General features: G+C 38.2%; 1 protein-coding gene across 1 annotated transcript in view; it reads left to right on the top strand.

The window, feature by feature from the left end:
* Positions 1–8,717, top strand: part of pipox (pipecolic acid oxidase) — a 28,830-nt gene extending 20,113 nt beyond the window's left edge. Inside the window, exons 7-8 of the mRNA NM_001326390.1 lie at positions 2,681–2,756; positions 7,848–8,717. Of these exons, the coding sequence (NP_001313319.1) occupies positions 2,681–2,756; positions 7,848–7,978 (207 nt within the window). The 3' untranslated portion in view covers positions 7,979–8,717. The remainder of the gene's footprint in view (positions 1–2,680; positions 2,757–7,847) is intronic.
* Positions 8,718–26,635: the final 17,918 nt, after the last annotated feature.

The raw sequence follows: 26,635 nt of genomic DNA, 5'->3' as shown, positions 1-26,635 counted from the left end.
CAGGCATCGGCGACACACCGGCGATTCTCTCAGATCGCGTCTTTGATAGTTCATTCTGTCACTTACATGCACGAGCACAGATTTGCCTGTGATTTCAGGCATTTGTCGGCGAGTCAAAATCGGGGCTAAAATCCTGCAGTCTGAACTTGGCATTAGTCTTTCATTTAACACATCAGTACATCATAAAAAGTCAGAGCAGGTTTTCAGTTGCTGTGTGAACTTCTGCATCGTCAAAGTTTGTCCAGATGGTCAAGATGAAAAAATAATACAAATGCAAGATGCAATCACATCAATCATGAAAAAGCACAGTGATGATGATGATGATGCATCACAATCTGAATCCTTTATAAACTGGCCTTGACTGACCTGTCAGGAGACCCACAGAATGCCAGTAAGTACACAGAGATAAAGTTCTGAGTTAAAGCATAAAATAAACAAATAACTGAGTGGAACCATATGAAATGGTTACAGATATAGTCTAACTGACTTGAAACTTGGTATGTAATGTTTTTGTCCAAAGTGTCACTAATGTCCTTGAGAGCACTGGAGTATCTTAAAAACAGCATGCTTGCAATTATCCAATGAAGTTTGTGCACCTAATAGACAAAGTTAAAAGAGGCCAATCAGAACGAAACGTGATGTGCATGTTTGACTCTTGGTCCTAATGAGAAATTAGAAAACGTTTTATGCCTCAATAAGCAAGTCAGCCTATAGGTGAGGCTATAACTGTCATAACAATGCTGTATTTCTTTGGCAAATTACATGAAATGGCTGAAAACTATTTTCTATCAACAATTTAAGTGGCTGTGGCATTACTAAATAATAACAAACACCTTTTTCACATTTACATAAAGGCCTTAAAGTGCCTTCAGCTCAATAAGTGCTGCTTTCAGCATACTGTGACATGATTTCAATGTTTGCTAACACTTTAAAACAATGGTCTATTACTTAATGTTAGTTAATGTACTTACTAACATTAACCAAGTATGAATAATTGTGTAAAGCATATATTAATCATTAAGAAAAATTAACTAATGTCTTATTAAAATCTAAAGTTGTGCTTGATGACATTAATGAATTTAATGAGTTAACTTGAACTGTCACGATCACCAGCGATCTAACCCTTATAGACCGCTTTAGAGCATTCACTTTCATTCAGACTACAATTCTGCCATCATATGAACTACAACTCCCTTTAGGCACCACACACACCTGTTCCGGTTCTCCACTGATTAAACACACAAACACACAGCTGGGAGCTTTTCAAGAGTAATTACATTGACCATATAAACAGCACACACACACACACACACTCACATACATTGCTGAGTCTTGTTGGTTCATACCCTGCAACATTACGAAGCATTTTCCATTTAGTCTCTCTCTAGACTAGAAGAAGCCTCAGGAGACCACTCCCCTGTTTTTTTTTTTTTTTGACTACGATATTGGATAACCTGTATGCTACTCTTTGCTTCTATGTTTGACCATTGCCTGCACGACTATTCTTTGTAAGTAAAACTGCATGTGGATCCCCAACCCGTCAGTTACACTAATGTTATTTGACTTAACAGTAAATAATGTTAAAGCAGATAAATAAATACTGTAATAAACGTAATATTACTTGTTTGTTCATGTTGGTAAATACATTAACTAATGACCATTATTTTAAAATGTTACCCAATGTTTTTCTATTTCAATATATATTAATAATTAATTTTAAAATATAATGTATTACTGTGGTCTTCATTTTCATGCAATCCTTCAGAAATTATTCTAATATGCTGATATGATGCTTAAGAAATGTCCAGTTATTATCAATTTTCAAAGCAATTGTGCTTTTTCTATTTTTGTGAAATCTGAGAAGCATTCTTTAGGAATACCTAAATACTTCAATTTGAAATAGAACAGGATTCAATTCCTTCAGGAAAAAACAAAGTGTGCAGTACTGTATATACTAGTTTTTCTTAACCACGTTCCTGAGGACCACCAACACTGTACATTTTTCTTGTCTTTTAATCAATACACACCTGATTAAGATCATCAGCTCTTTAGCAGAAACTTAAAGACCTGTAATGGATGTAACAGACAAATGCCGCCGTCACACTATTGTTTGAGCATGAAAAATTCTGCCATATGGCGTGGCAAAAAGGGGCAGGATTAAACAAGATAATTAGACATTTTAAAAAGCTAGTGATTGATTCATATTTTAAATTTCTGTTCAGAGAGATCATGCTTTGATTTTTGATTGGTCTCACGCAGTCACAAAGTGCGATTTCGCAGATAAGAGATCACTAAGCTTGAACTTTGCAATGCTGTGAACTGCAAAACTTGTCACATGAACTTGCGTTTCCGGTCTGTCACATTTGCTTGCATATGAATGAAAGTCTATAGACAATAAAAAGCCCAGTGTGACCACAACTAAAGGAGACATGCAATGTTGGGGGTCCTCCAGGAATGTGGTTGAGAAGCACAGGTAGACTGATAAGACTTTAACACAAATGTTTGTCGTTCCTGTTCAACAGCAATTACAAGCATGTTGTGCCTTATCTTTTAAGCAGCTTTTAAACATTTTTAATTCACTTCAAACAGCACTCATTCGTCTGAAAAGGTCAAATATTTGCAGAAATAATTACAGTCTTGAGTCTTGATGTTTAACATTCCCTTGCTTTGTTGTTTGCAGGTCACACCAGACCACCACTTCGTCCTTGATTCCCACCCGTCCTATGGCAACATCATCATTGGCGCTGGATTCTCAGGTCAGCACGGTCACTAATGAACTCAATCTCTGTAAAACACAACCACACGCGCTGACGTCCACTCGAAGAGGTTTCTTTACTTTTTTAATGAGGGAATAGAACAGGCCGCAGGTGATGGACAGGAAGCGAAGCCCCCAATGCGGGCGTCTTTTATCGTCTAATTAAAGGCGTTTGCTAGTTCCCCAAGCTCCCGCATACTCCCGAACCCGGCTCTCAGGGGGCCAAAGGGCTCACCTGGCATTTGTTCCATCTGTTCCCATCACCCCCTTCTTAGACTAATTATGGGGCTAATTAAATTCCGCTGGTAATCACTTCAGAGAAGCGCTGGTTAGCAGCACGGGGTGCAAAGACTGGCGTTTGGGTTAGGAAAAGATACACAGAAGAGCCAAGCGCTATTGTGGCAGCACGGTGCAGCTATTCATCTTGTAATGCATTGTCTCGGTTAAAGGAACTGCTCTGGAGGTGTCACAGGACGCATTGTGTGGCTGCCTGACTGTACCGCCACTGTCCCATTGCTCTGGCACGACGCACGCTAATGATTTATGACATATATTTTTCTGCCTTAATAATACATTACAACTCTGATAGGAGCAGAGGAATGCTCACTATTAACCTCTCTCTGCCTCTTCTCATTTTATTGTCTGCCATAATGACAGCGTTTCGCCTCCCCGCTGCTCTCCTGCCCTCGGCGCAGCTGTTGTATTTGCGGCTTGGGAAAAACTGAAGGGTGAGAATTGAATTGGTTTCAGGGGCAAACACACAAACCGTGGCGCTCGAGTGGGAACTTGCCCCTCTTTCCGCTTGGAATTTTTCTGAAACCAGGCACTGAGCTCAAGGCCCTCTGGTTGCCATGGATACCCAGACACATCAGTGGGGTTTAAGGAAGAACAGAGGACCCTCCGTGCACACGTCTGCCGGTCAGAGCCGAATTCACTTACAGACCAGTCTTGCAGACTTCAAACGGCCACACAATATGCAGAGAGCTGAGAGCGGAAAAGAATGGAGTGCATTTTAAACAAATTGCATTGCTCTGTTTTATCTCGCTCTTAAAGGGACAGTTCACGAACAAATTAAATTGTACTGATTTCCAGTCCATCTAAGTATGTTGGCAGTGGCAAATTAGGCACTGAAGTGAAATTAAGGACACCCTAGTGAAACATTACTCTAATAGAACTATAAAGTTTTCAAATTCAAAAGCACTTACTGATGAATGCTTATTGTGAGAAAATTTGAACACCATTAAAATTCAACACACGCTCATTCTGAATACGTAGCCCTATATACATTTATGGAGATCACAAATTATGCAGCCAGAAGTACGTATGGCTGCATTTCATTTTTAAAACAAACGCTACAGGGCGGTATGATGACATTCCTTTTCGCGTTAACCAGTTGACCTTAATTCCATATGGATGGCTTTCGTGCTGTTACCAGTTTGCCCAGTAGCTCACCATGTACATCTGTGGACGGAGAGAGGAGTTGACCAACAAGGTTTGAGTCCAGTAAAGTTCGGTTCCAGAAAGCACGTAAGACAAAAACAGTGGCCAAAAAATAAAATAAACAAGTAAATAACAGGCTGAGAATGTGGTAAAATCTGAAAACGTGGTAAAAATCAGGCGAGGGCTTTTCTTTTTCTGGATTGCTTTTTAAAACTGTCGGATGGGTTTAGAGAATTGGGTGGGCAGGTCAATTGGTGCTTTTGAAAACACTATTGGTTGGGTTTAGGGAAGGAGGAGGGTGGGCCAGTCGATCGGTTAGTCAGTCAGTCAGTCGACAGCAACCTCTGGTGTATTTATGCAAGAACAGCAGGCATGAATGGCACTTTCAAGAGTAATTTGAGATCTCAAAAAGTGCCTCTGGTGGATTCGAGAAAACAAAAACTGCAAAAAAAAAAAAAAAAAGATACCTTCTTGGACATATTTGATGCTATACAAAAAGAGAAGTATATAGCGGTATGTTTTCAGAATGAGCCTGGGTTGTTACGATTAGTTTGCAAACTCAATAAATTGTTTACTGAAGATTCACTCTGAACAGGTCTTTTGAATCAGTAAATCATTTATTGGAGACAAACTTTAAACAGATTTGAATCAGTGAATCATTTTCTAGAGATTCAATCTGAAGAGATGCAGTCTGAATTGATTATTTGAATCGGTAAATAATTTTTTGGAGACTAACTCTGAACAGATCATTTGAATAAATGAATAACTCATTCACAGATGTCAATCCAATTCATAAATGTATTGTTCAGTGCAATTGTGACCCGATTTAACAGGTTAAGCACTAAGCAACTTATGATTAATCTTATGACATCTTATGACTCAGGAAATAGAGTGGAGTATAAAGTAGAATATTTAGTTTTGGAATGCGGTGAAGTAAAATTAAAGATTTCCTAAAATAAAAAACCCTGATAAAGCTTAAATACTTATATACTTTAGCTTAGTAAACAAATACTTAGTTATTGTCACCAGTAGATGTTGGCGATAGTTTTCAATAGAACACTAAAGTAGTTTTAGCTGAATCTGTGGCCCTTTGTGATTCGTAAAATGCCAGGCATTGTTTAGCATACAGTATTATTATTAATGTTTAGTATTATTTTACAACGCATACAGGCAAAACAGAATGAATACCCATCACTTTTAAAGAACTAAACATACCATAATAGTGTTCTGAAAGACTATTTTATAATCCAAAAAATCAATCTTGTGAAGAAAACAGTGAAATTAAAGCATTATTCACTTTCAGTGGGATGTTAATCTTTGTGACTAGTCAGTGAGTTGAATGTGAGAATTGGGTCAGTTTGATTCATGACTAGTTTGTGAACCCAATCAACTGATTCATTAAAGAGAAAATCACTTAAGAGAACAATTTGTTCTCTCTTGCAAAGGCCTTGAGAAATCAAGTGAGAAAGTGTTGAATTCATTAAGCCATGGAATTAAATGTGGCATTGCAAAAAATATATTTTTTTCTAATTCAATTAACTAAACATCCTTGAGGCGCCGCAGTGGCATAGTGGGTATTGCTGGCACCTCACAGCAAGAAGGTCGCTGGTTCGAGCCTCGGCTCAGTTGGCATTTCTGTGTGGAGTTTGCATGTTTTCCCTGCCTTCGCGTGGGTTTCCTCCGGTTGCTATGGTTTCCCCTACAGTCCAAAGACATGCGGTACAGGTAGGCTAAATTGGGTAGGCTAAATTGTTCGTAGTGTATGAGAGTATGTGTGGATTTTTCCCAGAGATGGGTTGCGGCTGGAAGGGCATCCGCTGCGTAAAAACTTGCTGGATAAGTTGGCGGTTCATTCTGCTGTGTCAACCCTGGATTAATAAAGGTACTAAGCCGACAAGAAAATGAATGAATATAATAACTACACCTTACAATACAAGCTATGTTTCCATCTAAAGACCAAAACTGGAATAATGCATAAAAACATTTGAGAATAAAGCCAGGTTTCTATCCAATGAGTTAACAAGAATAAAATCGTCACTTCCTGATCAACTGGCTCCAAATAACAAAATAAAAATTTGCAATTGTTAAAGTATAAGAAGCCACTTCTCATGTAATTATTTAATAATTAGTCTTATATATAATATATTACTTGAGTCTCAGAAGACAAAGCTGAAATGCAATAGTGGCTTTTGAAGGTGTGAGACGCTCAAGACAGTTCTAGGAGAAAATAAAACTGGGTCAGTTGGCATTTCTGTTTGGAATTTGCATGTTCTCCCCGTGTTTGCATGGGTTTCCTCTGGGTGCTCCGGATCCCCTACAGTCTGAAGACATGAGCTACAGGTGAATTCGGTGAGCTAAATTGTCCGTAGTGTATGTGTGTGAATGAGAGTGTATGGGCATTTCCCATTGATGGGTTATACCTGGAACGGCATCCGCTGCCAAAACATATGCTGGAAAGGTTGGCGGTTAATTTCGCTGTGGCGACCCCAGATTAATAAAGGGACTAAGCCAAAAAGAAAATTAATGAATGAAGTTAGTGGTTCATTCTGCTGTGGCGACTCCTAATTAATAAAGAGACTAAGCCAAAAAGAAAATGAATGAATGAATAAAGTTGGTGGTTCATTCTGTTGTGGTGACCCCTAATTAATAAAGGGACTAAGCCAAAAAGAAAATGAATGAATGAATGAATGAATGAACATTCTTGAATCAAGACGTGCTGACTTGGAATGCATATTTAAGAAACTAGGTTTAGTTTTTTGAGAGACAGAACTAAAACGTGTTTCTACAGTACTTAAAACAACAACAAAAACCTTTCAATGGGCTATAATAATTACTTTAGGTAGATTTCTTTCAGCACATTGGCAGATTTAGGCAATTCCCCACAGAAATTACAATCTGTACTACAGATTTAAGAATACTCAGACAATCGCCCTGAAAAACAACCCAAAAAATACAGAGAATTTTTTTTTTTTTTTTTACAGAATGCCCTGTAAGGTAAATTTATTTTAAATTTTCTAATGTTTGGTAGCAGTTATTTAAAAATTAAGCAATTTGTTTCTAAAAATAAATAATAATCAGTATGAAGTTATATTTTCATACTCTCGAAATGTCATTGTGTGCTTTCCAAAAATGTACATTTAAATAGGCTTCCTGTTCAAATATTCATACATTTATATTTATTATTCTTACATTTATCTTTAAACCAAGTATGTTCATATTAAGTCTAAATGTATAATAAATAAGACCCTGTTAATAGTTAATTAATAATGTAATTAATACCTACAGTATACCATATAACAATGTTAATTTATTTGGTCACATAATCCAGGCATATAATAAATATTTGACACTCTCTTCAATAAGGGCAACAAATATTCCTCATTTAGCATTTTACCAAACTCTTTCATAAAAGATAAATATTCTGTGACAGCAGGTGTGATGGTGCCAGCATGATTTGGGTTTTTTCTTCTCTTCACACTATTTCATTCAAAGGCTTTCTGAGTCAGACAGTGGACGACAGATAAAGGCTATTTATAGAGGGCTGTTGTACATTCCCATGAGCTGCTCTTCTTTATCCCAGTGGACTGAATGAATGTAAACTGTGATGATTCACCTACCAGTAAATGTGTTTTTTCTCTCTCACACTCTGCAGGCCACGGCTTCAAGTTTAGCCCCATCATTGGAAAGGTGCTCTCTCAGCTGGCCATGGGGCAGGTTCCCTCACATGACCTCTCACCTTTCCGAATTCAACGCTTCCAGTCACAATCCAAATCTTCGCTTTGAGTTCAAGACCCTACAAATGACAGATCTACATTTCATTTGACTAGATAACAGAATGTTCATGAGTGAATGGTAACGGTGCTAAACATATTCTTCTAACACACTGAGAGGATGATATCTTTTTTTTCTAATAAAGTATGAATGTGTTTCAGTTTAACATGAGAACAAACACATTCTTTCTGGCTGCGTTTTGTTTGCAGGATAAGAAGCTGATTTTTAGCAAAATAATAATGATAATGTAAAAAAAATCAAAAGTACAATCGGTTTTATAGACACAGAGATCACAACCTGTATGTCCTAAGTGTGTGTCTAGGCAACAGTCTGCTTTTTAAATTGATTCCAATTACGCTCTAGATCAGACTAATTTTATTTTGTTTTCAGTGCATATTGTTATTTTTTGAACCAATATTCGTTTACACAAATATCATACTCATTTTTCAATGTGCATTACGGTTTGTTTTTTTAGACCACTAGGACCAATTTCTTAGGCTAAAACCTTTGGCCAACTATTCAAAACTGAAATATGACATACTGTACTGCCAAATATGATTAAATAAGATGTAGCTGAACATCTAAAAAAGGGACAAGTTGTGTTTTATTGTAATTGCTACAAAATTATTACTGTCACATGCACTTTTCATTTTTTCTGTGCTACTTGGTTTGTCCACAAGATCTCGACACTAAAAGGGGCCACTGTTTCGCAAGCATTTCTTCAATAAAAAAAAACATTATTGCAAAAACACATAGATTCTGGCGGTATGATAACCTTGGACAAAAATATCACGGTATTGTGATTACTGCTCTAAAATATATTCTTTTTAAATGTCTGAGTTAAAAACGAAAACTTATTTCCCTCTTGAAAACAGTACATTTTATTTTTTGAAACATTTAAATATTTTAGAGCAGTAAACATGGCTAAATAATTCAAATGAATCATAGATTTCAGCTGTCTTCATTAGTTTCAAAAGCACTGATTTCTTTACAATTTAAAGCGGTATCTTTGGATATGTTTTTTGCTGGAGATACTGCTGTCCTAAAAAACAACAAAAAAATGTAAATAAAAAATCTTACACATACGTTAGGTACGGTATTACAGAAAAGTTTGCCGGTTTTAAAACCTTGACTTTTTAAACCATGATATACCTTAAAAACAGTTATCGTCCCATGCCTATGCATCACTGAAAGTGATTAAAAGGTAGCAGAAACTGTCATTTAAACAAAGATGTGTTCAGTCTTGAAGCCTTTTGGAGAGAAAAAGCACAGATGTAGGACAAGGACAAATTTCTCTAGCGTGCCTGTGTTTACATGCTTTATCCAAGAATATTTTAAAAGCAGTTAAGGAAATACTACAGATATAAAAATACATGGTAATAAGAAATAGCTGAGGAGATAATTATGGACAGCAGACCATTAAATAATTACATAATGCACAAATTCATCACCTGAGGTGTGGATTATTTCACAAGTTCTCAATGACACAGTCAATTATTCTATTCATAGTATAATAACTAGCGAGGCAGTGGCGCAGTAGGTAGTGCTGTTGCCTCACAGCAAGAAGGTCGCTGGTTCGAACCCTGGCTCAGTTGGCATTTCTGTGTGGAGTTTGCATGTTTTCCCTGCCTTCGCGTGGGTTTCCTCCGGTTGCTATGGTTTCCCTTACAGCCCAAAGACATGCGGTACAGGTAGGCTAAATTGTTCGTAGTGTATGAGAGTATGTGTGGATTTTTCCCAGAGATGGGTTGCGGCTGGAAGGGCATCCTCTGCGTAAAAACTTGCTGGATAAGTTGGCGGTTCATTCCGCTGTGGCGACCCTGGATTAATAAAGGGACTAAGCCGACAAGAAAATGAATGAATATAATAACTACACCTTACAATACGAGCTATGTTTCCATCTAAAGACCAAAACTGGAATAATGCATAAAAACATTTGAGAATAAAGCCAGGTTTCTATCCAATGAGTTAACAAGAATAAAATTGTCACTTCCTGATCAACTGGCTCCAAATAACAAAATAAAAATTTGCAATTGTTAAAGTATAAGAAGCCACTTCTCATGTAATTATTTAATAATTAGTCTTATATATAATATATTACTTGAGTCTCAGAAGACAAAGCTGAAATTCAATGGTGGCTTTTGAAGGTGTGAGACGCTCAAAACAGTTCTAGGAGAAAATAAAACCAAACCACTTTGATGACAGACTTTTGCTAAAAAATTTCAGATGTTTTAAAATGTGGTCCACTGGTTTTTCCAGAAAGTTTTATCTTCACATGACCTGTTTAAACATAATCATGACTTTTTTGATGTTCATGCTGGAAATTATTCGCTAAGTGAAGTTTTTAAACTAATTTCGAGAGGAGCACGTGATATAATTGACAGCAGCTGGCCACCTATCTACACTCATTAGTTAGCCAATCAGATCTATCCTAACCCACTATAAGTAGCCTAGCTAGACATTACTCCCTTATCTTCGTTTTCCGAAGAAACAAACGACAGGTCCGCTCTAGCTCCTCCAAAAGTTACTCACGGACAAAACGGATCCTCCACATCTCCTACTATTCTTCAACTACAATACCACACCACCTTTAATACCATCGTCAGCAACTACAAAAAATGACAAAAACAACAACAACAGCGACGGCGGCTGAGATCACAACAGCATCAGCGCAGCTACATACAAGAAAGAAAGCTCCGGGCTCCCTGAAACACCAGCCCCGTCTTAACAACAACCAGTCCAGCATGAAAGTCAGCTCGAGACCGAGGCTCCAACGAGAGGCCGTAGGCCTATCCACTCCAGCCAGATCACAATGCAATCCCCAGCTCCGCTACGTACCTTCTCCAGCATCATCATGTGTCACTCATATCCAACAACGACTGTCACTGAACTCCTCCAAACTCCTAGACGCCGGGACCATAATTCAAAGCCGCTGCATTAAACCCAAAACACTTGCGAATCCACGTCTTCACCGCCACCCCCAGGACATAACACGCTCCTGCCACACCCCCTATCCTAAACAGACATTAAACCCGCAACCTCTCCGCCTCCCCGGAGAATCAAGGAAAGGATTAAAAAGCAATATTGGATTTGGACATATTGCAGCAATCATAATTCTAAACACGGATAAAACCTATCTCCCGGACAATAAAGCAACTCTTGGGAATCCCACCTCACCTCTTCCATCCTGCAGCTCCCGATTCCAGTGCACACTCCAGTCCTCCTCTTTCAGCGATCCTTACCACCTACGCACCCCGCCCCTCTACCTTGCGTATCATTGCTTTTTCCCCCTCTCATTTTTACAAGCTCGCAGCTACTGCTGATTATTTTCTATTATAAAATAGAAATTACTTGTCGACTTTTGTCAATATGTTTATGCTTTTACTGAATTACGTTTGTAACTGACCTAATTTTCTGAATTTCTCATTCCAGGTTTCGTCTACTGAAGCACAGCCGATCTCGGCGCTCCCTTCCCACAACCTCACTAGCCGTACACCAACACTACACCAGAAATCACAGAGCAATTCCCTGTTAAGCACATCCATACCAGCCCTACTGAAATGGACATTAGAACGTTTCTAAAAACGTCTAATAACGGCTCTTTCATCTCCTCATAATTCTGCCTTTTCAGCTTTAACAGCATGATTCTACCTGATGAATATGCTTAAATTATCACGTTATAAACCAAGCAATCTCTCTAATCTAGACGGCTGCAGCGCTCGGTTGCAATCAACATTACACCCGCCACCCGATTTCTGGCAATCGGAGGTCACAATTACATTTCGTAGTCCGTTTAACATTCGGATGCAAAAGCAGCCCACACATTTATGCTTAAAAACGATCCGCTGGATTTCGCCAATAACTACGGTGTTTGCACGTAATTCACCTACAAGTTCCCGTTTCTCTCTCCCTAATATCCCCCAGCTAAACTAGTGACCGGTTTTCTAATATTTGCATTCTCATTGCGGAAGAACCTCCGGCTTAAGCACTTCTATAGAATTCTTAAGCATCAATTTGGAGTGATAGAATTTCAAGCATTAATAAGCTACTTGAATAAATCGACAATCAGTCCCCTTTTATATTCTGGAAGAAAAATATCACGCTAAGCATAAACTGCTCTCCATCTAGAACATCAAACACACATGCGCATTATCCCGCTGGGATGCCTTTTCGTCACTCACCTATTTCATCTCGCAGCAGCAATCTCCGGAATAGAAGAGAAATGATCTAAATCCGATCTTGGCCGTAACAAACTCTGCCTGAAGGGCGTCGCGCACCAGAGGCGCCGACGGCGCGGTGACGCGACGCACTTACGACAGAGAATAGTAGATTAATGCACACCAGACTCACGCATTCATACTTTATCAAATAAACTAATCAATTATACAAATAGCGCTCCGCGGCGCGGCAGAATACGAAGTGTCATGAATTGTGGCTGGGCACTACGGACAGCCGCATTGACTTCCTTATTATTTATTTCCTTCCTGTGAAAGTCAATGGTTACAGGTTTTCAGCTTTCTTCAAAATGTTGTCTTTAGCGTTTAACACGGGAGTCACCAACCTCTGAAACTAAGAGCTACTTTCGGGCACCGATTAACGTGGAGGGCTACCAGTTGGATAAACACTTCTCAAATAACAAATTGCTCAATTTACTTATAATTATAATTTAAGTTTTTGGTAATAATTAATAATATTCATCCAGGTGTAGTCACTGATCATGTTATGATTCTCTCAAAGTTACCAGCAATGATTTAACAGGGTAGGAAATACCCCGTAATTAATATATCAATATGTGCAACACTATTTTATTTATCTTTGCAAATATTTACATTTTTAAATGATTACTTCTATATTAGAGAAAGCTTACTTGTAAGTGGTGTTATGGTGAGCTATTTTAGAACAGGCCTGTGAGCAACACACGAGAGCCTCGTGAGCTATCTGGTGCCCATCGGTACCATATTTGGTGACTCCTGGTTTAACAGAAATGAAATTCATAAAGGTTCGTAACCATCAGGTAGCGCTTAAAGCATGCGACCTGCTTATGCTTCCTTCCGTAAGCGCTGGAATAGAAGCCATTCATTTATTAGCTATCCAATTTCATCCTCAGTATATCCTTTTTACACAGATGCTGCCCCCTTCGTGGGGTATATTATCGGGGCCGCCAATGCGCTTCTAACGGGCAATATAGTCAATACATTCTGAAAAAAAAAAAAAAAAAAAAAATACTGCTGTACATGTTCCTAGTTGCATAGGAAATCGCTGACTCTCTTTTGCTTTATTTTCAGAAACTGGTATCAGAAGCAGAGCCGCAGCTGACTCCATCTCTCCTTTTAAGATGATAATCCCATAACCACAGCATACACAATTTGCGTCAGCATTCATTTATACATTTTAAGTTACCCCGGAACACCTCATCAGTTTCTCACTGCGCAACACATCCACACATTCCGTTCAATAACATTTTTGGTTTCATAACACCTTAAAGTCATAGGACCATTCAGGCTTCCCACCAGATTCATAATCCAGTCACTCATTCAGAATTGGAGCCACCACCACAGCAGCACACAAGGGCTATCGTAACAACACATACAAACACTAGGAAAGTAGTCTCCCGACGCCTTCAAATCTTATATCTGACTCAGCCACAGCCATCTCAGGGAAGCTCAGAGGACCCTCACCAGCAGACGCAGTAATCCCAGCGGCCAAGGGCATGGGCCTAGTCCAGGGAGAGAATACGACCCAACCATACCAGCTTCCCGAGGGCAGAGGAACTACCCAGTCTCCCAAGGGCGCGGGCATGACCCAGCCATCTAGCTTCCTTTCTTCCTTCCAGCTGATTTGCACTCAGCCTTCTCCCCCTTTTCACTCACCTAACTCCAGTAGGAGTTCTCTCCCTGCCCAGGCCCCCTTGTCACCCCCGCCCCCCCCGGCCGCTGCCACAGAAGTTTTCACTGCCCCCCAACTTTTCTAACTTCTGTAGGACCCCGCCCCCCCCATGGCTCTGGCCCCCGCAGGGGCGTTACCCCGAGCTTCGATTCTCGCAGGAATCATCTCACTGCCCTGGCCTTAGCTTTTATATTATGTCATTCCATAATGACATATAGTATAGCACTATTTATTTTTATCTCTGTTTGATTTTATTTATATAAATTTATATCTATATGCACCCACGCATATAAATATGAATTTATATATAGTGCTGTCACCCTCACGCTCTGTTCCCGCAGGAACACCCCCAGAGCACCTATACCGCCCGTCACCCTCCAGTAAGAAGTCTTCACCTCCCCCTCATCTTTTCCGACTCCTACTGGAGCCAGCTAAATAGCTCACCCAACCCCGAGCTGTGACACGAGTCATGTCACCGACCCTCCCCGGCCCTAGCTTTTATTTATGTTTATTTTTGTTTATTTCTCACACTTATCTTTTATTTTTTAAATTTATTTATATATATGTATATATATATGCACCCACGCATATAAATATATATTTATATATAGTGCTGTCACCCTCAAGCTCTAACTCCCGCGGAGTTAATCCCGAGCACCGGACCCCCGCAGGGGTCATCGCCCAACTGCCATTTCCCCCTTCAGCTGGGGCTTCACCGACCATTCCTTTTCCCGACTCCAGCTGGAGATGGCACATACAGCTCTCTCTCCCGCAGGAGAGTCAAGAGCTTCGACTCTCGCAAGAGTCAGTAAAAACGCCCCCCCAAGGCCCTAGATTACCCCATTATATATTTATATATCTATATGTTTCATATAAATATATAATTATATATAGTGCTGCCACCTCCCAGCTCAATCTCCGCAAGGAGTGTTCCTCGAGCAAATTACTCCTTTGGAGTCCCCGCCCCCCCTGCCCCTCTTCACCCCCCTCTCCAGCCGGAGTCCTTCACTCCCCTTCCCTTGTAATGACTCCAGCAGGATTCCCGCCCACCCTATGGCTCTGACCCCCGCAGGGGTCTCCCCGAGTCTCTACTCCAGCAGGAGTATTCACAGCCCAAGCCAACTCTGCTCGGGTTCCCGCAGGAACCTGTTTCACCCTTTGCTCCAAAGGAGCCCTCTTTACCTTTTCTTTTTCAAATAACTATATCCAGCAGCCGGATATAGCATTTCAAGCCTTTTGGGGAGTTTCTTCGAATACACGGCTGCTGTCCCGAGCTTCATGCATTTGGGGAGCTCTCGAGAACCACCTGATCTCGTACTCCCCTCACATGCTCTATGGACCTGGCGGGAGCCCTGGGCTCAACTATCTCCGAGCTCAGGGTTCTCTCCCGGGACAGCATGCCAAACCTGCTTACAGCTGTCAAGCAATATCTAAGTGTGAACTCTTGAAATGTGTTTCAATCGTAGTTTATGCACATTTTTTTCTTATCGCATAAAAGGTTAGTCCTACCCAGATTATTATGTGCATTTTCAAAAATGTATGCACATCTTGGAGTTTCCAATATTCCAAATTGTGTAAAAAAAAAAAAAAAAAAAAAAAAAAAAACAGGTGGATGGAAACATGGCTAGACTCAAATTACTTTTGCTGTTCAAACTACTTATTTGAAATGAGTTGAAACAACACAATTCTTAAGATTTTTTTGGGGGAACAACTTAATTGTTTTATGTTCAATTGAACTAAATTTAAAGTTAATTTAATCCATTTGTGTTATTTCAACATTAAAAAAATTCCTGTTTCCACAAAATGTCTTCCAGTGTACTGTAGATCTTCTATTCAAGGAAATGTGTCTTGTTTTGTTCAATAAATATATTTGTGGTTTGGAATATCCTATTGCTAATTTAAAAAAACTTAATTTATGTCATCAAATGTCAGAATTAAAAATGGATCCTATGATTGTTTTTAGTTGTTGTTGCTGTTTATAATGAGACGTATTCAACCCCAAGCATATGTTACATTCAAGTGACTAAACTGATTAAACGTGATATTAATAGAAATTTTTACTGTCTGTCTTCATTATCATTTATCTGAACGCCTGCTGAGATTTTCCTTAACCTTCAAAAAGCTTCAAAGCCGTCGGGAGAAGGATGACAGATCAATAACCTGAGTCGCTGATCACAAGAGTAAGTCGCCATGTTCCAGCATCTGCTACACTGACAAGGGAGCTATTAGCCTCCTGCAACGAGTGTGTAACAGTATATCGTCGGATATTGTCTGATTGCGAACGCATTCATCTGTGGCCAATGGCATTAAAATTAAAGTACGCACTTGTCAGTTTTTATGATTTCGCACATTACTCCTCTTCGACGCCTCAGAAAAGGAGGGAAAGGTCTGTCGGGAAACAGGGCTTGTTGTTAAAAAGACATCAGCCGCTGAGCTATTTGTCTTGGAGAAGTCAACGTCATTTGTTGACTCGCTGCCTGGGCCCATTTTCCCCTGTAAACATGTTAATCACTAATCAGGCAGCCTTTTACTCTAAACGTCCACCGGCACCATCAGAGGGAATGAGGAAATTATACAATGTGACAGCGGGTTACTCGAAGCCTATTCATCCTGCGGGCTAGAAGTTAGCGTGCATTGATAGTATTAGTGTATTGATGGGCATATTAAAACGGCTGCAGACATGCAAGAGCTAATGTTTACGGTGTGTGATGAGAGCTAACCTGACGCTACAAGAGCTGTTGTGAAGGCAAAGGCTTCGGCGAACTGAGCTTTAATGAATGCGGTTTCAGGCTCACTTGTGCGTGGAAGAGCCATTCTGCAGATTCGGTCGAAAGGAGAGGTTTTTCCTGGAAAAGTCCAAACAGATCAGCAAATGATGAAAAAGTGTTTTATTTATTTTGTGAGAGAATCAGGTGCTCAAAGAGTTAGTTCACCCTAAAATGAAAACCATTACCTAAACTTCTCTTGAACACAAATTACTCAAACACAGACCCTATTATGCATTATAAAAGGTCCTATTTTGGTTTTGGGGGTCTCCAACAACAGACTGATATGCATGCAAGGTCAAAAAACACTTCATTGTCTTATAAAATGCATTTATTTTTACCTAATCATCATAAACAACGCCCATATGATTCGTTCTGCGCTGACTGGTCCGATGACCCAGTCTGTTGCGATTGGTAAACTGGCTTCAGTGTGAGACAGAGAAAAGCTCCCACCAATACTATAAAGAGAGTATGTAAGAGGCCAGTGAAGGAATGCAATAAAGTAATGCAGTTAAACACCAGCATATTAATGCTAACCCCAAGTAAAAACAACCAGACACATTTAGTATTAATTCACACAGTGGCAAAAGTTGAACAATTTTGAAAATTTACCACATGTGAGGAACAGATGATGGTGGCCATAGCAAAGAAAAACGGCAGATTGCAAGTTCAGAAACACTTTTAAATCGGTAAAGGAAGAAGTATGTCACGTTTTTTAATGTGGTTTAGAATGCGATATGTGAATATCCCGATACAGATTTAACCTGAGAGATACATTACAACCACTGATCTATAATAAATAAATGATTACAAAATGTGTGGACCGATTACACCTTATAACACACAATTAAATATATCTTTGCAAACTACACAAAACGAGGCAACAATTTTAATCCCACTTACATGTAATTCGGAAGAAAGAGGAACTGGTCCATATGAACTGTTACAGTTACTGACAAAGTCCCTGTCAAAGTCTGATTAAGGCTCCGTTTACACTGTCAGGTCTTGATGCCCAATTCTGATTTGTTTGCTTATATCAGATTTTTTTTGCCTGTCTGTGTACACGTTCTTTTAATTGTGACCCTTATCCAATTCACGTTACACTTGCTATACAATTTATGACGTCGCGGATGCGTAAAGGCGGGTTCTAGCATATGTGCCACACTAGCCACGATGGAAGAAATTGTCTTGCTTTTAGCTCTGCAAAATATGCGTAGTTCGCCCAACTTGAAAATGATTTTGAGGCGGAGGAGGAGGGAAAGGGCCGTCATCGCAGCTTGTGCCTGGTTTATATACATGTATATGATGTCCTCCACTGTTCAGAGGAATTTATGGGTACATTCTCAGGTCTGGTGGGATCAATTTTTGGCGACTGACCATTTTCCTCCTCCATGTTTCCTCTGTTGTTGTTGTTGTTGTTTACCGCGTCAGCTTCACACGCTCTTCCTTCTACATCATTAAACTGCGGAGAAGCACCACATTGTTGCAAGTCTAATGACGTACAAAACGGAACGCCTCAATAAATCCGATCTGCCTGTTTACATGATAGTTGCATTTTCACATACCAGATTTATATGTGATTTATTTCCACTTATGAAGGAGGCCTGAAAGCGATATCTGAATATCTGAATGCATGCGTTTCTTTCGTGTTTACATGGTCATAGAACAGATCCGATCTGTGTCACATATGAGCAAAAAAACGGAATTGGGTCACATTTAACTGGCAGTGTAAACAGGGCCAAAGTGCCATAGCTAATAGTCTCTGCTCCTCCTTCCTTTAATAGCAAATGGCTGATGAATTCTGCGTTGCAGCATAGGTTATTTTATCAAAAATTTGAAAAATTACAGGAAAAAAGACTATTGTTGTGAAAATTAACTTTAACCCTTTATTCCCCGCAGCTGAATTTCCATCTGTCAGTAAACATCATCTTCGTATCATGATAAGTCCTGTGATACCCTGTGCTCCGCTAGTGTCTGAAGCATGTTCAAGTTTTACCATATCCGGCACTACATACATTATTTGGTGATTTACCGCATCAACGTCGACGCGTTCAGGCAAAAGATCCAAACCCAAATAGATTAATTTATTGGACTCTGAGTCGACTATTTTGTTAAATAATAATGATATTGATAATAAATCATATTTGGCATCCTGTCCAGGGAGAGAGCCCTGAGCCCAGAATATCCTTGAGCCCGGGGCTCCCTCCCGTTTGAAGGGCGAGAGGAGGGTATGAGCCTCGAGAACTCCCTCACTTATGAACGGCTGAGATATATCTGACTAAGTGTTCCCTTAGGATGCTATTTTGAATTAGTCAATTTACTCATGGTGTATGTCTTTAAATCTGAGAACCTGGGGAAAACCCACACGAACACGGGGAGAACATGCAAGATCTGCAAAGAAACGCAGACCGGCTCAGAGAGGGCCAAACCAGCAGCATTCTTGCAGTGCTACCTACTGGGCCACAGTGCCGCCTTATCAGAGAAGGGGAGGAGTAGAGGTGGTCGGGGGGATTCTTCAAGACGAAGATGACTGGAGTAGAAAGCTCTGATAATTTAAAGTGTGTCAGTATGCATCTGATTGGTGCAAATCATAATCATAAGCACGTGATCCACTTAAAATTAGTTTAATTAATAAACCACACGTGTTTCACACTGCATGGAAGGTCATTTTCAATAACCCATAATAAGGGCTCTTTAAAAATGTTTGAAACCACTGCTATTTACTATTTAGTAATTATGTACATGAATTCATAAGTGTTTAGAACCACTATACTGAGTAAACAGTGAAAAAAATCCCATGGGTGAACTATCCCCTTAAAAGATGATGGGCAAAAAGCAGTTTGTGCACAAAAGTATGTACAGCTTTATAAAAATATGAGATGCTGATGTACTATAGTAGAATCATCTTTAAAAACTCATTCATCGCTGTCTTTTCATAACAGATGAGTCAGCAAGATCCTTCATCCATTGTTTAGTTGTCTTTAAGATGTAAACAGATTTAAACTCTGGCCTTGCTGTATTTGCTAAAGTGACCATTAAGTATCCTTGATGGAAAAAAAAGGATAATAAAAAACGTGATTTATCTCTCTGTTGCATGATGTTAGTTTAAGGGTGAATCAGCAAAATTAGTTTTTCTTTAGTTTGCAAGCATGATGACGCACATTGCAATAAAATGGTTATAATGGATTAAATGTAAGAATAAATGTGTATAAAAAAATATTTGTGAATAGTCTTACTTTGTAAAAAAAAAAAATAATAAATAAATCTTTGCAGTTCAAAAGGTTATACAGAAAGCATTTTCTTTTTTGTTTAAAACATGGCTAAACATAGACCATGGCTAAAAAAAAGGCTAAATTTGGTCTGTCTAATCTAATAAACATCAAAGAATAGCCCAAAACTAGACTAGTCATCAAATACCGAGAAATGAATGACTACACATGTGAAGTTTGTCTGATCTGTGTATTTGATGACTTCTATTGGATTTTCACTGCATGTCCATACGCTCACCGGCCACTTTATTAGGTACCCCTGCTGTCCAACTGCTCGTTAACACTAATTTAAAATCAGCCAATCACGTGGCTGCAACTCAATGCATTTAGGCTTGTAGGCATGTGCTGTGTCCCAATTCGCCATCCATCCTAAACAGTATTTGAAAATAAAATGAGTATTTCCCAAACCATTGTGTTGAAAAGAGTATGCCAAAGGTACCTGGATGGTTTACTATTTCAAGTAAAAAAGCGAAATGTAGAAGCGTCCATCTAACCGCTAAAATTGCCCACAATACATTACATGTTGGACTAGATTAGAACTACAAATGTGGGTGAAAAGTGTTAACAAACTACAAACATGGCAGACACGCAAGACCAACCGACAAGTAGATAGGTTTCGGTACAGTTGTTTGAATGACACAATAGAGCATATTTAAACCAAATTTTCTATGTTATATTTAATCCGCAATAACAATGAGAATGTTTAGACACACTTTAGGCCCATTATACCAATTGAGCATTGTGTCAACACCACAGCCTATACCTGTGTATTATTGCTGACCATGTTTGTCTCTTTATGACCACAGTGTACCCATCTACTGATGTCTACTTCCAGCAGGATAACGCACCATGTCATAAAGCACGAATCATCTCAGACTGGTTTCTTGAACATGACAATGAGTTCACTGTACTCAAATGGCCTCCGCAGTCACCAGATTTCAATCCAATAGAGCTCCTTTGGGATGTGGTGGAACGGGAAATTCGCACAATTGATGTGCAGCAACTGCGTGATGCTATCATGTCAATATGAACCAAAATCTCTGGGGAAAATTTCCAATACCTTGTTGAATCTATGCCACAAAGGATTAAGGCAGTTCTAAAGGCAAAGGCGTACCTAATAAAGTGGCCAGTGAGTGTATTTAGCCTTGTTTTAGACAAGTTTAGACGTCCATTAAACACAGCATTGCTTTGTTTGTTATGGCTGAGGCTACCAAAATGAATGCCTCTGGCTCCTAGTGACACATTGAGGTCTGTGCCAGAAACTGAAGATTTGCACTGTCAGACACACTCTCAGGAACAAGTAGCTTATTCTGGGGTGCAAGTTTCAATTCACACAATGGCATTAACAAACAGGCTGCTTTTCGCTTATAACCACAACAAAGGGTTAAAGCCGAATTTTGACTGTCAAATAATTTTTTCTTCCACCATCAGAAGAGCATTTCATAGCAAAGAGGAGAATGATGAAGGCAGCTGTAACTCATCTTTGAAGCTCACTGAAAATAGACTGCCAGACTGAAAGTATTCTTATAAGACTCTCTTTCTCTGGAATTTTGCTCTCTCTGGAAATACCATAAACACAGGTCTTCTTGAAGGTGTCAGTGTAAGGAGCTGACGAGCACAAGGACAAAGAAACGCACACATTGACTGACAGCATGGTGAGAAAAGCCTGTGTTTCTCTGCTGAAGACTGATGTTTAGCATCCTCTGGAAAGGTCTGGTCAGATTAGACAGAGGGTTTCATTTAAGAGCTCAGATCCGCTGTTGTCCTTGACTCACAACGCATCTTGACATTGCATCACACACAAAACACATTCTCAGAAAACAACGTTTCATTTGGAGCATGTATTTTCCTCTTGCTTGTTTTTTGCATCACTTTGCCTCTGAATGCTTCATCTTTTTATTATTTTGAGTCGACAGATGCATGGTAGCCGAGGTTAATTTGCAATTATAAATCCTTTCTGTAGTTTTTTAACACTTCTACTCTCTTTATGAAAAATACTTTATATGTTTGGCACCTTTTTCACTCCCAATAAATGCGAACTGCTTTTCTGTTTTATTATACGTAGTTAAAACCAAACCCGTAAAAAATTAGATTATGTATGGTAAAATGAACATGAATATTAACTAATAAAGGAATAAACTCATTTAAACGGTAATATGCTCAAGACTTGACCTGATTTGGGGAATTATTGATTTTATGAGAGTCATTGAATCGTTTACTGAATGGATCTGTTCAAAAATGCGGATTTATTGAGAAATGCAACTAGTCTTTATAAGTCCAAATATATAAGTCCATGTCTAGTATAGTGTCACATGTCTGGTGTGTCTGTGTTGTGTTTTGTAATGTGTTTCCCCATGGTGTGTTAGTGTTCAGCATTTCCACCTGTGTCTCAGCCCTGTTTTTATTGAGTTCATTATGTCTTGTGTATTTATTACTCTTGTGTGTTGTTCAGTCTTTCGTCCGGGATAAGTGTCAACCCTCCTTGTGATTCCTGTATGGCAAATTTTTGTTTTTGTTTTGTAAATAAATGGTGTGTTTTTGATATCTCCAAGTCTCGATCATCTGTGAGTGAGCGAAACTTGTGACATATAGTGGTCAGCGCACCAACGTAATCGCCCAACTGCATTGATGGTGTCCTAAGTTTGAGTCTACCACGTCCTGTCCTATCATTATAAAGGCAAAAAATACCAAAAATGTAAATGAAAAGAATTGTATGAAAAAACAGAAGTTTTTTTTACTTTGTTATTGTTCATGCTCAAGACATGCTTTTGGTTTAAAATAACTAAAACTAAAATAATAAGCCTTAATTAAACTTTAATTTTTTTTTTTTTTTTTACAAAAAAAGTAAAATATATTAATAAATATGCTTACTGTATTAATTAAAATTGAACTGAATAACTAGAACAACTATTGAAAAATACATGTTAGGACATAATAAATAAAACAAACAAAACAACAATAAACAAATAAAAATAAATAAATAAATAAATGAATGAATATAAACCAATTAATAAAAATAAATAAAACATATGAAAAACTAAAATAAATGAATAATAATAATAAATAAATATAAATAAATAAATATTTGAATACAAAATGAAATATAAAAATATAAAATTAAATATAAATAAATATAAATAAATTAAATAAATATAAATAAATAAAAAATAATAAAAACAAATAAAATGTTATAAATCAATCAATAAATCAAATTAAATAAAAAATTTTAAATAAATAAATAAAACTTTATTTAAAAAAATAAATTAATAAATAATATATATATATACAGACACCCACTATAGTACTGTATACCTCTTACTATTTTCATGTTAAAATACAGAAGACGACAAAAGATCTGCATTTCTTTTAGTGCACATGCTTCTCTCTGCTATCTGTTTGCAGTTCTTTGTAGACTGACCTTGTCTCACAATGCTTGTGTTTTTTATTTACCACCTGAAATACAGAACAAATGATGTTTACAGCGCAAAACTCCCCATTCATTTGAAATCTAAGCCCCCGCACCTGCTGTGGAGCTTGAAATCCAGTCTCATGAGCTCAGAGCGTTGATTTATTTTTTTCTGGCCTTCTGTGATTTTTAATGTCCAGGAGTCTGTAATAAAAAGCAGGTCAGGCCTCCTCGACCCCTGCCAGTCAAAGCCCAAGGTTTATCTAGCACCGCACATTAATTAGTGGCTGTCTACCAAAACCACTCGCTCCTTTAGACTGCGACGGCAAACAAAATGCTGCGTCTCTGGGGTAATCATAGCGATGCGCATGCAGGCCGTCCCGTATAAAACCCCAGAGGAGCGCTTTGGAGGGAAGACATTGCGAGGGTCAAGAGGGCCCGGATTCATTCCAGCAGGGGGATCAGAGAACATGGCAGCGCAGACCATGATGACAGCAGCAGCAGTAAAGATCAATATCCCAGGGTTATGACTGAGCACAGCCGTGTACTGCCAGCATATCCGTCCTGGGGGGATTTTGATTTTATTTTCCTTCTCTCTTTTTCTTTTTCGTGACAAGAGCTTGCCTTTGGGGTTCAGCTGCAAGTATTACAAAAATAACAGTCGGCAATAAATGTAGGAGGAAATAAAATGCGGTTGTTTGGTCAACTGAATGTTTATATGTGATGAAAAAATATATAAATTAAATAACTGTGTAATTATACAGTGGGGGGAAAGGTTTTCAACATGACATGTTTTTTTCTAAAGAAAAATTAGCATGGAATTTTATGGAATCTGATTTTTTTTTATGTGTAATAACGATGGATGACAAAAGGAGAAAGTACTGAACTGTATTTCATACTTTATATAATTTTATTTATTTATTTTTTGGTGATGGCAGCTTAAAGACACCTCTCATATGAAGAATGAAGTCACATGAATTGTTCTGGTGTGATTTTCTCACAGACTTCAACGGAGTGTAAAAATCTTGATGGTTCTGTAGGTCTCGTCTATCTAATCTGATCTTTATTGGATTCAAGTCAGGTGATTGGCTTGGCCATTCTACAGCTTGATTTTCTTTCTCTGAAAGTATTTGAGCGTTTCCTTGGCTGTGTTTTGGATCCTTGTCTTGCTAAAATGTTCACTCTGGTTTCATTTTCATCATCCTGCTAATGTTGATGATGGACTGAAGTTGCTAATTAAATTACTATGACAAAAGGCAGAGGGTTGCTGAAGAACTACTGAGAGATGTCAGCTGCTAATTAGGCTTGCACTCTACAGCTCCCTTTCTTCATGTGTAATTAATATGGTTTTCTTTGCATATATGAATTTATTTGTTTGTTATCAACATCTGGTGAAAATTTCAAGTCAACAGCACTTTTACAAGTATGTTTCTGAGAAAATGGTGATGTGTAGAATACTTATTTCCCCCATTGTATATGTATTACTGTTAGTGTTGGGGAAAAATAATACTGTAGATTCTAATCATAAATCACCTTTTTTCTTAAAGCAAATACATTTGTTAGTTGTTTTTTAAAGCTATTTTTAAAGTGTAAGATGAAATTACTCTTCAGTTAAAGCTTAACCTTGTAATATATTCGTTTTTAATTTGAACCCTACACTGTTTACTGTTTTCAGACTATAGTACAATCAAAACATTTAAACAAGTAATCCATACGGTTAACTCTAGTGAAATCAGTGAAACAAATTAATTCTTGTATGATTTATAATATAAATTGCTGTATTCATTTGTTATTTGTATTCAACAGTAATCCCCTTTTTTCGGTGACGGGATATTTAATGTTTTAAATAAAAAAATTTAATATTTTGAAGTAAATGTAAAGAACTATCTATACCTCATTAAGTGGAAAATAAAGATTTAGTCATTAATTACATTATTAAGCCTGTAATTCTGCTATTAAAATTAATACAGATAATGGATTTATCATTTATGTGAAAAGATTTTTGGAAGTGAATCATAAAATGTACTATGAACAACAGTGATCGAATATACTGTAAATGCTTAGACAAGATTTAACTTTTTATTTTTTTGGACCAGACTTGGCGTTCAGCTGTATTATACAGTTAAAGTCAGAATTATTAGCCCCCCTGTTTATTTTTTCCCCCAATTTTTGTTTAACGTTTTATTTTATCTTTGCCATGATGGCAGTAAATATTATTTGACTAGATATTTTTCAAGACACTTCTATACAGCTTAAAGGGACATTTATTACGGCTTATTAGGTGAACTAGGTAGGTTAGGGTAATTAGGCAAGTTATTATATAACGATGGTTTGTTCTGTAGACTATCGGGGAGGAAATTAGCTTAAAGGGGCTAATAATTTTCACCTGGCTTTCAAAAAATTAAAAGCTGCTTTTATTCTAGCCAAAATAAAACAAATAAGAATTTCAGCTAATATCAGCTAATAATTCTGACTTTAACTGTATATTAATACATTTTCAAAACATAATCTACTATAAATGACACTGCAATTCAAATTCATATCTACCATTTATTATTTAAGTTCAAATCACTGATGCTTGCCTACAGGACAGCCACTGGTACTGCACCGTCTTACCTCCACCTGCTCCAGATCTATATCCCCTTAAGGAGCTTTCGATCAGGGTGGGAGCACCGCCTTGTGGTGCCATCGCAAAGAGGCTATAAGTTACTTTCCAAAACCTTTTTATTTAATGTTCCTCACTTGTGAAATGATCTTCCCATTCCCACACAGACTGTAGGTACTGTACTCTGGTATCTTCCAAACACTGCTACTAAACTACAAATCCATCTCTTCCGAGGACACCTGAACACTTGTGAATAATACCAAAACCAGCTATGGAAGCACTTTCTCACTCTCTAAAAAAAACCTCCTACTCAAAAACTGAATTCTCTGAGCACAAACAAGTAACTTAAAAAAAAATAGCAATTGTTGTGTGTATTGCCTGTTCTTGTTGAATTGCTGAATACCTCCTCATTTGTAAGTTGCTTTGGACAAAAACATCTGCTAGATGACCAAATGTAAATGTATTTGCTATAAAAATATGTCTGGAAATGAATTATGACTTGCACTTTAAATCCGAGTTAAAACAGAATATAAATCCTCAGTGGTCGGTCAGTGAGTGCATGTGGACTCATCAAACTGCAGCATGTCATAGCAGTGACTAATCTAAACGCCTCTGACTTCAAAAAAATGTTCATTTTCAAGGCTCAGAATGCCATAGGAAGATGATGCAGAGTTTCTTCACATTCACAGACTGTCTGAGCTTGACAGCCTGATTGGACATCTTTATGCTCATGATTGA

The sequence above is a fragment of the Danio rerio genome, chromosome 15 (genome assembly GCF_049306965.1).
Source record: "Danio rerio strain Tuebingen ecotype United States chromosome 15, GRCz12tu, whole genome shotgun sequence".
In the NCBI taxonomy this organism is placed as follows: Eukaryota; Metazoa; Chordata; class Actinopteri; order Cypriniformes; family Danionidae; genus Danio; species Danio rerio.
Note: the sequence above shows the minus strand (reverse complement) of the source record. Positions and strands in the feature narration are given on the sequence as shown.